At 42.7% G+C, this 13,015-nt stretch overlaps 1 protein-coding gene across 5 annotated transcripts in view; it reads right to left on the bottom strand.

The window, feature by feature from the left end:
- ccdc186 (coiled-coil domain-containing protein 186) overlaps positions 1-13,015 on the bottom strand; it is a 128,930-nt gene that overhangs the window by 97,790 nt on the left and 18,125 nt on the right. For all 5 annotated transcript variants that reach the window (XM_085994450.1, XM_085994447.1, XM_085994446.1 and 2 more), the window contains one exon: positions 11,173-11,932. In XM_085994450.1, the coding sequence (XP_085850576.1) occupies positions 11,173-11,909 (737 nt within the window). In that variant the 5' untranslated portion in view covers positions 11,910-11,932. The remainder of the gene's footprint in view (positions 1-11,172; positions 11,933-13,015) is intronic.

Here is a 13,015-nt window from a genome sequence, read left to right as displayed (position 1 = left end):
TAGACAAACTTAGGATCTTAACCTTTTGATAAAGCTGATTACAATATAACCTAGGAGGTAGAGAGATTTTTTTTTGCAACTAAACCGGAAGAAAATTTTTTTTTAAATATAAAAGCGGTGATTGAAAGGTCCAGACAGAAATTGTATGGCACAGTGGGTTAAAAGCCACTTATTTTTAAAAACCTCTTCTCCTCAAGTCCAACCTAGACGGATGGATAAAAGTAAATGCACCCAAAGTAAAAGTACGAGTTCCAACCAAAATGAGCCTAGTCAGTCTTAACCCAAATTTTTGAGCAGATGACCAGTGCACAAAGCTGGCCATATTTCAACTTAGTTGGCAGTCTCACTCAAAGCTTTTACAAAAAGTTGTTTTGTGGAACGTTAGCTGTGGCAGGGAGGGGTAGAGAATGCAGTTCCATGGTCAAGGTTAAGTCATGGGATTTTTTGCTTGTGCATTCCAATACCGACAATTTTAATAGACAGAAAAATCATGGGCTGGCAAGCACAGAAGCAGTAAACCACAGCCACTGTAGGGACAAGTTTTAGTCTATATCTGGGGCATTTTATTGGGGTATCCATTTTAAAAATCTAATATGGAACACAATACCCCAGAAGAAAAAAAAAAAATCACACTTCCTCCGGAGTGGATGAATATGAATATACCAGAAATTGTGTGTGACATTCGCAAATCACCAGGTAATAGTCTAGCCTGAGCCACTTTGTCCCCGTGCCCATGTTCCCCCTCATAGCTGTCATCTTCATTTAGCAATGAAAGGACTGTCAAGACACTTGCGAGCTAAAATCCAGATTTCTTTAAATGTTTGGCGAGGAACTGTCCAAATTACTCCATGAAAATGATCAAGTGACCTCTAACATTTGCATATTGAGTTGTCATTGGCCTGCAGGCATCTGTAAGGACTGCTATTGTTTATAGGACCCAGGGGGTCCTGACTCCATCTTGTCCACACGGTGCTGTACTGTTGAGTCAGATCAGACCTGATGCTTCATTAAAAAGAGTTTAAACTGTAATACTCCGTTGTCCTGCAATTTATTAGTTTTGTACAAAGTGTGCAAAACAAGACATGGTGTCAGAACAAGGATTTGAAATGGACATCGTTGGAGCTCCCTTGTCTCGAATGGATTGGGGATCTTTGAACTTACCTAGAGAATGGAGCAAGTTCAAGTAACACGTGCAGTTGATGTTTTCGGGTCCATTGAAAAGAAAAGGGGAGAAAGAAAAATGCAGCTACCTACTCCTGTGGATCGAAGAAAAAGGGAGAGACATTTTTAACACATGGTCTCTCACCGCAGATGAAGCAAAGGTACTGAAAAGTTATTTTGACCGTTTTGAAGCATATGTGATGCCAAAGACAAATACGATATTCGCTAGGTACAAGTTTCAGGAGAAAGTACAAGGAGCTAGTGAGTCGTTTGAACAGTTCGTGACCGAGTTAAAACTGCTGGTAAAAGACTGTGTATATGCAGATAAAGATGAGATGGTCAGAGACCGCATCGTGTTTGGAATATATTCAGCTAAAGTGAGAGAGAAACTTTTGAATGTTGGGTCCGGGCTAACGCTGGACAAAGCTATGGACATAGCCAGATCGCACGAGATAGCCCAAGCACAGAAAAATCATGGGCTGGCAAGCACAGAAGCAGTAAACCACAGCCACTGTAGGGACAAGTTTTAGTCTATATCTGGGGCATTTTATTGGGGTATCCATTTTAAAAATCTCGAGCAGCTCGAGTGAACAGACAGTGCACGCAGTTAATAGATACACGCAGTTAATAGATACACACCAAAGAACACTGCCCAGAGAGCGTGTTTCAGAACAGAAAGAACAGCGAGAGTTCTAAAAATGGGCGACACCGACATAAAACGCTTCAAAAACTGTGGATATTGTGGAAACAACTGGCATGGAGAAAAGGAGTACTGCCCTGCCAAAGGAAGGCAATGTACTAAATGTGGTAAACGGAACCACTTTGCTAAAGTTTGCAAGACTGTTTGTAAAAGCAGTACACACGAGTGACAGCCAAATGCAGAGGAACTGTTTATTGATTCTGTGTCACAGAAAAAACAGATTTCAGAGACTGAGCAAGCTTTTGCCGATATTGAGATAGGAAAACAGGGCAAAGAGCTTAAGTTTAAACTAGACACTGGATCTCAGGTTAATGTAATTCCTCTGAGTATCACAGCTTGAATGAGGAGTGTGAGCTACAGCCCACCTCACGCAGACTGACCGGCTATGGAGGTGAGCAGCTCATTGTAAAAGGCACATGCATGATGAAATGCAAGTACAAAGAAAGCGACATGATGGTGAACTTTTACATTGTTGACACTCAAGCACCTCCAGTGCTAGGTCTAAAGGCATGTTCAGACATGGACCTCGTCAAGCTAGTGCTATCATTGACAGCACCAGTTGAGAAGCAGACAGTCATGGAGGAGTTTGCTGACGTTTTCAAAGGAATCGGACTATTCCCAGGTGAATGCACTATTCACCTTGACCCAGCAGCAACCCCTGTGGTTTGCCCACCGAGAAGGATACCCCTTGCTCTACGTAGTCGCCTGAAGGAGGAGCTGCAGAGCATGGAGAATACAGAAATCATCGTCCAGGAAACAGAACCGACAGAGTGGGTCAACGCGTTAGTAGTAGTTGAGAAACCACGTACAGGGAAGCTCAGAGTCTGTCTCGACCCCAGAGATTTGAACAAGGCTATCAAACGCCCTCACTACCCTCTACCAACGCTAGATGACATCACACCCAAGCTAGTGGGAGCACGTTACTTCAGTGTAATGGACGCACGATCAGGATACTGGAATATCAAGCTCACGGAAGAGTCATCTAAGCTAACAGCGTTCAACACACCATTTGGAAGCTACCGATTTCTGCATTTACCATTTGGTCTTCTCAGCTCAGGATGAATTCCAGCGGAAGATCAACGAAATCTATGAAGGCCTCGACGGAGTAGTCGCAATCGTAGACGACATCCTCATCTATGGCAGGAATAGAGAGGAACATGACAGGAACCTCCGTGCGATGCTACAAAGATCACGGGAGAAACGTATCCGGCTCAACCCTGAGAAAAGCATAATCGGATCCACCGAGATCAGTTATTTCGGGCATCGCCTCTCAACTGATGGCATTAAGCTGGATCCAGAGAAAATCTCCGCCATCAAGAAGATGGAGCCGCCGAAGAACCGCGCAGAGCTAGAGACAGTACTAGGCATGGTTAACTACTTAGCCAAGTTTGCCCCGAGCCTCTCCGAAATCAACGCACCCATGCGTCAGTTGCTCAAACAATCCAATGAGTTCCTGTGGGACAAACAACATGACACAGCATTTCAGAAAATGAAAGACCTAATCACCAGAGAACCAGGACCAGTTCTTGCCTACTTCGACCCCAACAAAGAGCTCAGACTACAAGAGGACGCGTCAAAGTACGGACTAGGTACTGCAAGAAGGAAAGCCCATCGGCTATGCTTCCAGATCTCTCACAGTGAAATCAACTATGCTCAAATCGAGAAAGAGCTATATGCAATTCTGTTTGGATGCAAGCGTTTCCACCAGTACGTCTATGGCCGACAAGTCATTGTGGAATCCGACCACAAGCCCCTCGAGTCAATCATGAGGAAACCACTAGCTGCAGCCCCACCAAGGCTACAGAGAACGATCTTTCAGCTACAGAAGTATGACTTCACAATCATTCACCGTCCAGGCAAAGACATTCCTGTCGCAGACACACTCTCCAGAAAGTCTCTTAGCTACCAGGACAGCAGCCTCAGTGAAGGCATGGATGTGCAGGTGCACATGGTGTACAACAGCTTACCTGTGAGTGACTCAAAACTGAAGGAGATCCGAGCAGGAACAGAGAAAGATGCACAACTCACACTGCTGAGCAAAGTCGTACATGAAGGATGGCCTGAGGAAAGGAGGAAATGCCCTCAGAGCATATCTGAATTCTGGAACCACAGAGACGAACTGTCACAAATCAACGGAGTCATCTTCAAAGGGGAGAAAATCATCATTCCAACCAGTCTCAGAAGAGGTGTTGACAAAAATTTATGCTGGACATATGGGCATGGAAAAATGCAAACAAAGAGCACGCGACATTATGTTTTGGCCCGGAATGTGCAAACACATTGAGGACATTGTCGGAAAATGTTCCATTTGTCTAGAACGCCGCCCATCAAATGTCAAAGAGCCCATGATACCTCACCGTATCCCAGACAAGCCCTGGCAGGTCATCAGCTGCAAGCAAGTGCATGCAAAACGTGTACAGAGACAGCAACACCAAAAGAGATACTCTGACAGGTCAGCTAGACTACTGCCGCCGCTGCACAATGGAGAATCCGTCAGAATCCAGGAGCATGACTACTGGAAGCCAGCAGTCGTCATCCAGCCAGCTGACACTGAGCGATCGCATCACGTCCGCACCCCAGAAGGACAGGTGTACCGCCGCAATCGCCGGCACCTCCTGAACACCACCGTCATTCCAACGAGAGGTCAAGCCTAGAGTTATCCTTGACTTGTGAACTGTCAAAGGGTGTAGGCGGATCGCTGCCCTAAAAAACTGTACATCGTTATTGTAACGTCGAGATGTTTTCAGTGCTAGTTAAATGTTGAGTTTACTTATATGTTGTTGCTACTGAGAACATTAGGTAGAGGAAAGGTTTAAAATGCATAACATTTTTCTTTTAAAAGGGGATGTAACATTTGCATATTGAGTTGTCATTGGCCTGCAGGCATCTGTAAGGACTGCTATTGTTTATAGGACCCAGGGGGTCCTGACTCCATCTTGTCCACATGGCGCTGTACTGTTGAGTCAGATCAGACCTGATGCTTCATTAAAAAGAGTTTAAACTGTAATGCTCCGTTGTCCTGCAATTAGTTTTGTACAAAGTGTGCAAAACAAGACAACCTCATTGTTACATTAATGTTAACGAAGCTTGTGTTTGGCCCCATGCACTGCACCAGTGAGCAGGATTAAGTTACATTATCACGCAAGTTTTGCATCATCTGCTGTGATGAAATATTTCCATTCATCACTGCCTGTGACTGAGATCGGTTTCAGTGTCATTTCCCTTCCCCCAGACCTCATTGTATTGTGTACTGGAATGTGCTGTATTGTATACTGGAATGTGCTGTGTGTAGGGCTCCGCCCATACCTGGCCCCGTTTGTAAGCTAGCTTCAGTCTAGCCCCAATCTCCAGAAGGACGACATCTCTCTCGCTTACGTGTTTCCTTCTAAGTTAATAAAAGCCTTGTTTTGTTCTGCTACCTTCAAGTCTCGGAATTATTGAGGCACATCATCTGCTACATCAAAGCTGCTTTGTTTTTTTTACTTGCAGACCGAGTAATTTCAAATTCGATCTTAATCTGAATTAGGAATCTGTACATTAGCAATCTACTTACGTAAAAAAAGTATCAAGGCAGACTCCACAGAATGAAACAAAATGCAATTTCTGTGGTGCTGCAGGGAAATGGGCTATTAAAACTAAACAAATTAAATAACTGTTGTACAGACACACTGCTTGCATTATATTTTATGATATTATATTATGACTAATCAGATCCTACAGGCAACTACTGTACACAATGAGAATTAATGTCACTACTGTATTGAATCTATAACTGAAGATCAAAATGCCTTCACTCCAAGCAGGTTGTAAGATGTAAAGAAAGTACAGCTATAGGAAAGGATGTGTTTTTTTTAAATATTCGTTTATGGAATGTGGGCGTCGCTGGCAACGCCAGCATTTATTGCCCATCCCCAATTGCCCTCGAGAAGGTTTTTAAGCCCTAGCTGTGTTTGTTTTCTTCATTTTTAAATAAATTAGCACCACTTTCAGGTTACACGACAAAATTTGTCTATTCAACTTAAGTTTCAGCTTGGCTCAATTGACAGCACTCTTGCATTTGTGAGAAGGTTGCGGGATCAACCCCCACTATTGACTGGAGCACATAATCTAAGCCGACACTTCAGTGCGGTACTCGGAGTGCTGCATTGTTGCTGGTGACACCTTTCGGATGAAACGCTAAACCAATGCCAGCCTGCTTAGCTGGATGGAAAAGCTCGAACAGCATCATTGCAAGGAGGAGAGGGAGTTCTCCCAGTACCTGTACAGTATATTGGTCAACATTCCTCCCTCAACATAACACCAAAACACAGATTATCTGGTCATTCATTTCAGGTTTGCTGAACTCTGCTGTGCCCAAATCCACTGCTGTGTTTGCCGAAATTACAGGGAGTGCACTTCAAAAGCAATCCATTGACTCTGAAGCACTTTTGGACATTCTATGGATGTGATAGTGCACTCTCTTGCATTGTAGAGAATCAATAAAATATAATTTTCTTGCTCACTTTCCTCCCCTGCCATGGCTTCATGTTATGGCATGAGAACTAAATCGTATACTTCCAGCAGCTGACTAATAAATTCCACATACCCCCAACAAGATTTCTTCCACTAAACCCAGATTGGACACGACCTCCACAACGCAGATGCACTATCTAAAATCCAGCATAACCCAGCCCCAGCAGTCATCAGGTGGCATTTTCTGTTGTTATTTCGGATTTCCAGCATCTGCAGTATTTTGCTATGGTACTAGTGATCAGGTGGCGTTAGTTTTAGGTGAAGCAACATCTCAGTCCGCCCAAAGTACTTGGAATATGTTAATTTATTCCCAAGAAGGGGCCAAACCATCCAATTACAAGCATCGCTTGGATCTTTTTAAACTGCAGTTTGATTTTGCATTTCTATTCAAGTTTGAGAGATACACTTTTAATTTGTTACTGTAAATCTACTATTTGAATTTTTTTTTATTCGTTCTCAGAGTCTGGGCATCACTGGCACCGCAGCATTTATTGCCAATTCCTAGCTGCCCAGAGAAGATGGTGATGGGCCACCTTCTTGAACCACGAGCAGTTTGAGTGGCTTGCGAGGACGGTTAAGAACCAACCATGTTGGTACGGGACTGGAATCCCGTGTAGGTCAGACCGGGTAAAGATGGCAGGTTTCCTTCCCTAAAGGACATTAGTGAAATTTTGATTTTTACAACAATCCAACAGATTCTAATCACTTTTACTGTTAGCAGCATTTTATTTTCATATTTCTTTAAAAACGAAACTCAAATTCTCAAAATGCCATGGTGGGATTTAAAGTCACATTCTCTGGATTATTAGTCCAGTAACATGACCACCACACTACTGTACCCACCACTATTTACCTATTTATTAATAAATCTATGATAATTTGCAGCCAAAACTCAAGTGTGAATGTATTTGTATTCTACCACAGAATGAGAGTTTTTATTCAACTGCTTTCTGAAATCATAGCAATCGCTTGCAGGCATGTGATGTGATATTCCTAGTAAACTGAATTGCAGTAACAAGGGTTTCTGTTTGACCCCTGGGCTTTCTACAATTGCCTAGATATTAGACAGGCAAAGGCACACTGCTTCGCAGAAAGTGACGGCTCACTTGCAGGAAAGGTCTTTGGCACGGAACCTATGAAAATATCTGCTAGTAGAAATGTCCCAATACATTCATCATAAGAACATAAGAAATAGGAGCAGGAATAGGCCACTTAGCCCCTCGAGCCTGCTCCGCCATTCAATAAGATCATGGCTGATCTTGGGCTCAAAGCCACTTCCCTGCCCGCTCCCCATCACCCTTCACTCCCTTATCTTGCAAAAATCTATATCTCCACCTTAAATGTATTTAATGACCCAGCCTCCACGGCTTTCTGGGGCAGAGAATTCCACAGATTTACGACCCTCCAAGGGAAGAAATTCCTTCTCATCTCAGTTCTAAAAGGGCGACCCTTTATTCTGGGTATTATGTAATGAGAAAGGATTAATTAGCAATCTTGTTGTGCGAGGCCCCTTGGGTCGGAGCGATGGAGAGTGAAATAGTTGACTCAGAGACTAGGGTCCTGAATTTAAATAAAGGAGACTACGATGGTATGAGGTGCGAGTTGGGTAGGATTGATTGGGGAATGTCACTCAAAGGGTTGACAGTGGATGGGCAATGGCAAACATTCAAAGATCGCATGATGAACTACAGAATTTGTTCATCCCAGTTTGGCATAAAAAACAACACAAAAAAAGGTGACTCAACCGTGGCCAACAAGGGAAATTAGGGATAGCATAAGATCCAAGGAGAGAACATATAAATTGGCCAGAAAAAGCAGTAAACTTGAGGATTGGGAGCAGTTTAGGATCCAAAGGAGGACAAAGGGATTAATTAAGAGGGGGAAAATAAAGTATGATTAAGCTTGCAGGGAACATAAAAACTGACTGTAAAAGCTTTTATAGATATGTGAAGAGAAAAAGATTGGTGAAGTCAAGCGTAGGTCCCTTGCAGTCAGAATCAGGGGAAATTAATATGGGGAACAAAGAAATGGCAGACTTTGGTTCTGTCTTCACAAAGGAGGACACAAATAACCTCCCAAAGATATCAGGGAACATAGGGTCTAATGAAAGGGAGGAACTGTTAGAAATCAGAATTTGTAGGGAAATGGTGTTAGGGAAATTGATGGGATTGAGGGCCGATAAATCCCCAGGGCCTGATAATCTACATCCTAGGGTACTTAAGGAAGTGGCCCTAGAAATAGTAGATGCATTGCTGGTCATCTTCCAAAATTCGATAGACTCTGGAACAGTTCCCATGGATTGGCAGGTAGCTAATGTTACCCCACTGTTCAAAAAGGGTGGTAGAGAGAAAATGGGGAATTACAGACCGGTAAGCCTGACATCGGTAGTGGGGAAAATGCTAGAGTCCATTATAAAGGATGTAATAGCAGAGCATTTGGAAAAAAAAGTGACCGGATTGGACAAAGTCAACATGACTTTACAAAAGGTAAATCATGCTTGACTAATCTACTGGAATTTTGTGAGGATGTAACTGGTAAAATAGATAAGGGAGACCAGTGGATGTGGTGTATTTGGATTTTCAAAAGGCTTTCGATAAGGTCCCGCATAAGAGATTAGCGTGTAAAATTAAGGCACATGGGATTGGGGGCAAGGTACTGACTTGGATAGAGAACTGGTTGGCAGACAGAAAGCAAAGAGTTGGAATAAGCGGCTCTTTTTCCGAGTGGCAGGCAGTGACTAGTGGGGTACCGCAGGGATCGGTGCTTGGACCCCAGCTAGTCACAATATATATTAATGATCTGGACGAGGGAACTAGATGTAATATCGCCAAGTTTGCAGACGACACAAAGCTGGGTGGGCGTGTGTGCTGCGAGGAGGATGCCGAGAAACTCCAGTATGATTTGGACAGGTTGGGTGATTGGGCAGAAGCATGGCAGATGCAATATAACGTGGATAAAAATGCGAGGTTATCCACTTTGGTGTCAAAAACAGGAAGGCAGATTATTATCTAAATGGCAATAGATTGTGAGAAGGGGAAGTGCAACGAGACCTGGGCGTCCTTGTGCACCAGTCGCTGAAGGTAAGCATGCAGGTGCAGCAGGCGGTTAAGAAGGCAAATGGTATGTTGGCCTTCGTAGCGAGAGGGTTTGAGTACAGGAACAAGGATGTCTTGCTGCAGTTGTACAGGGCCTTGGTGAGACCACACCTTGAGTATTGTGTGCAGTTTTGGTCGCCTTATCTGAGGAAGGATGTTCTTGCCATGGAAGGAGTGCAGCGAAGATTCACCAGGCTGATACCTGGGATGGCAGGAATGACGTATGAGAGATTGGGTCTATTGGGCTTGTACCCGCTAGAGTTTAGAAGAATGAGAGGGGATCACATTGAAACTTATAAAATTCTAACAGGACTAAACAGACTAGATGCTGGAAGGATGTTCCCGATGGTCGGGGAGTCCAGACCCAGGGGTCACAGTCTAAGGATAAGGGGTAAGCCATTTAGGACAGAGATGAGGAGGAATTTCTTCACCCAGAGAGTGGTGAACCTGTGGAATTCTCTGCCAAAGGCGGCAGTAGAGGCCAATTCATTAAATATATTCAAGAAGGAGTTGGATATATTTCTTAAGGCTAAAGGGATCAAGGGATATGGAGAGAAGGCAGGAACAGGGTACTGAATTTGGATGATCAGCCATGATCTCATTGAATGGCGGAGCAGGCTCGAGGGGCCGAATGGCCTACTTCTATGTTTCTATGAAACTATGCCCCCAAGTTCTAGATTTCCCCACGAGGGGAAACATCCTCTCTACATCTACCTTGTCAAACCCCCTCAGTATCTTATATGTTTCAATAAGATCACTGCTCATTCTTCTAAATTCCAATGAATATAGGCCCAACCTTTCTGCATAAGTCAACCCCCTCATCTCTGGAATTAACCTAGTGAATCGTCTCTGAACTGCCTCCAATGCAAGTTTATCCTTCCTGAAATAAGGAGACCAAAACTGTACACAGTACTCAAGGTGTAGTCTCACCAATACCCTGTACAGTTGTAGCAGGACTTCACTGCTTTTATACTCCAACCCCCTTGCAATAAAGGCCAGCATTCCATTTGCCTTTGATTACTTGCTGCACCTGCATGCTAACGTTTTGTGTTTCATGCACAAGGACTCCCAGGTCCCTCTGAACTGTAGCATTTTGTAATCTCTCTCCATTTAAATAATAATTTGCTTTTTTATTTTTCCTGCCAAAGTGGATAACCTCACACTTTCCCACATTATACTCCATCTGCCAAATGTTTGCCCACTCACTTAGCTTGTCTATATCCCTTTGCAGATTCATTGAGTCCTCTGCACAACTTGCTTTCCCACCCATCTTTGTATCATCCGCAAACTTGGCTACATTACACTCGGTCCCTTCATCCAAGTCATTAATGTAGATCATTAATGTAGATTGTAAATAGTTGAGGCCCCAGCACCGATCCCTTTGACACCCCACTAGTTACCGTTTGCCAACCAGAAAATGACCCATTTATCCCGACTCTCTGCTTTGTTAGTTAGTCAATTCTCTATTCATGCTAATATATTACCCCCAACTCCGTGAGCTCTTATTTTATGCAGTAACCTTTTATGTGGCACCTTATCGAATGCTTTCTGGAAATCCAAATACACCACATCCACTGTTCTACATTCTACAGTGACCCAAGAGTGTTTAAATTTCTCTCATATTATTGCATATACACTCCTGTTGACAAAACTATAAACCATTTTTTAGAATTTAAAAGAAAACATCTTGCTATTAACACTTACTTCTTGATTTTCCTTTCTTGTTGAAGACATTTGCTTTGAATTGACTCATTAAATACGGCTACAGCACTGCTTTCTTTTGTAATTCCATTGAGTAAACTGGGGCACACGGAGGTTTCTTTTGAAAAAATGTTAAACTCGGATTCTAGCTCATCCAGCAATGCATCCCGAGAAGATTCGTGCTCCATCCTGGACATCAGGTCCTTGGTTATCTTTGTATCAAACGGGCTTTCAGAATCAAACTTGTTAGAGGGGTGAATTATGCATTTGGTCCAATCAGTAGGCTCTGCCTGCTTTGAAGTCTCTGATACAGGACAAAGTATTTGATCATTGACAGTTCTAAGCAGTTCTATACAGTCACTAGCCTCTGGCTTACTTTCAGATGCTATTCCCTTACCACTTTTGAAAGCTATTAGAGCACATGGTTCTCCACTTCCACCATAATCTGCCAAGTTATTCATACTCTGTTCAACCTTTTCACTTTGCAATTGTGCCTCAGCAGTTCCATGTTCATGTTCTGCATTTATATCCACTTTCAGTTTCAGCGTTTTGGCTGGTGAATAGGTCTCTGACTCGAGACATGTGCCATTTAATGCATCAGTTTCTGCTGCAGTGTCACCGTTAATAACGTCGTCACTTGTGGCACCGTCAATCACCAACAGATTTACTTTTTCATTATCACTGCTCAACACCTGTTCAGTGGTCGGCAGAGCAATCTGTTCATTTGGATGTTGTTCCATTCTCAGTCATTGAAATATTTATCCTGCAACAATAAAAACAGAACAGATATGTTGAAAAGACAAGATCACACATTGAATAATGTATTGAAAATGAAAGGACAGTTGCCCACACAGCGGTTTTCCTATATGACGGTGCTGGTTCCAGAAATATAAATAGATCTCACAACAGCTCCACATCATGGCTTATTTCAAGTATAGTAACTGCAATATCTAACATATTATGAAACAGTCATGATTTAAGTCATTCAATAGTTGGATTTTTTTTAATTTGAAAAATGTGAAGATGGAGGTTATGAAAATGCCAAAATGAGCAGTTCAGCCATTCTAAGTAATTGACGACTGAGCACTGGACACATTACATTTCCAATTGTGAGTTTACCCAGTGGTTTCGCTGGGACTTAACCCAGGGCCTCAATCAAACAGAGGCTGGTAACATTAGGGACAGAAGTAGTTTTTTTTTTAAATCAACAAATAATCCAGATATAAGCAAACTAATATTTGTGTCATTTAATGTATTTACCTGTACAACAGCCCAAAATAATTGCCTAAGTCTAGGAAAAAAGTTAACAAAAGTTCAAAAAGCTCCTTTACTTGGAGACCAATGGTTCAAGTAATTGCATTGCACGCATAAATACTTCATACTAATGCTTAATACAATAACAACTTGCATTTATATAGCACCTTTTAACATAGTAAAACATCCCAAGGCACTTTACAGAAGCGTTATTAAACACCGAGCCACATAAGGAGATAGTAGGACAGGTGACCAAAAACTGTGTCAAAAGAGGTTGGATTTAAGGAGCATCTTAAAAGGAAAGGAAGGTAGAGGGGCGGAGAGGCTTAGGGAGGGAATTCCAAGCAGAGAGCAATCTTTTAGCATTGCTTATTTCGGATAGCATTGTAAAAGTATCCAGTGAGAATGAATAAGCAGGCCAAAGGGCAAAAAAATAGCTCACAAACATCAAAAATAAATTAAGTCTCCATTATGTTCTGAGGATGATGAAGTTCATTTGCTGTAAAAAAAAACACACACAGGTCCTCAGTAGCAATATAATTAATGGGCCGGATTTTCCAATCGGAGGCTTCCTGCATGCGGATGCCTCCAA

The sequence above is a fragment of the Somniosus microcephalus genome, chromosome 8 (genome assembly GCF_052327205.1).
Source record: "Somniosus microcephalus isolate GS21.2 chromosome 8, FLI_Smic_1.0, whole genome shotgun sequence".
NCBI classification, from domain to species: Eukaryota; Metazoa; Chordata; class Chondrichthyes; order Squaliformes; family Somniosidae; genus Somniosus; species Somniosus microcephalus.
Note: the sequence above shows the minus strand (reverse complement) of the source record. Positions and strands in the feature narration are given on the sequence as shown.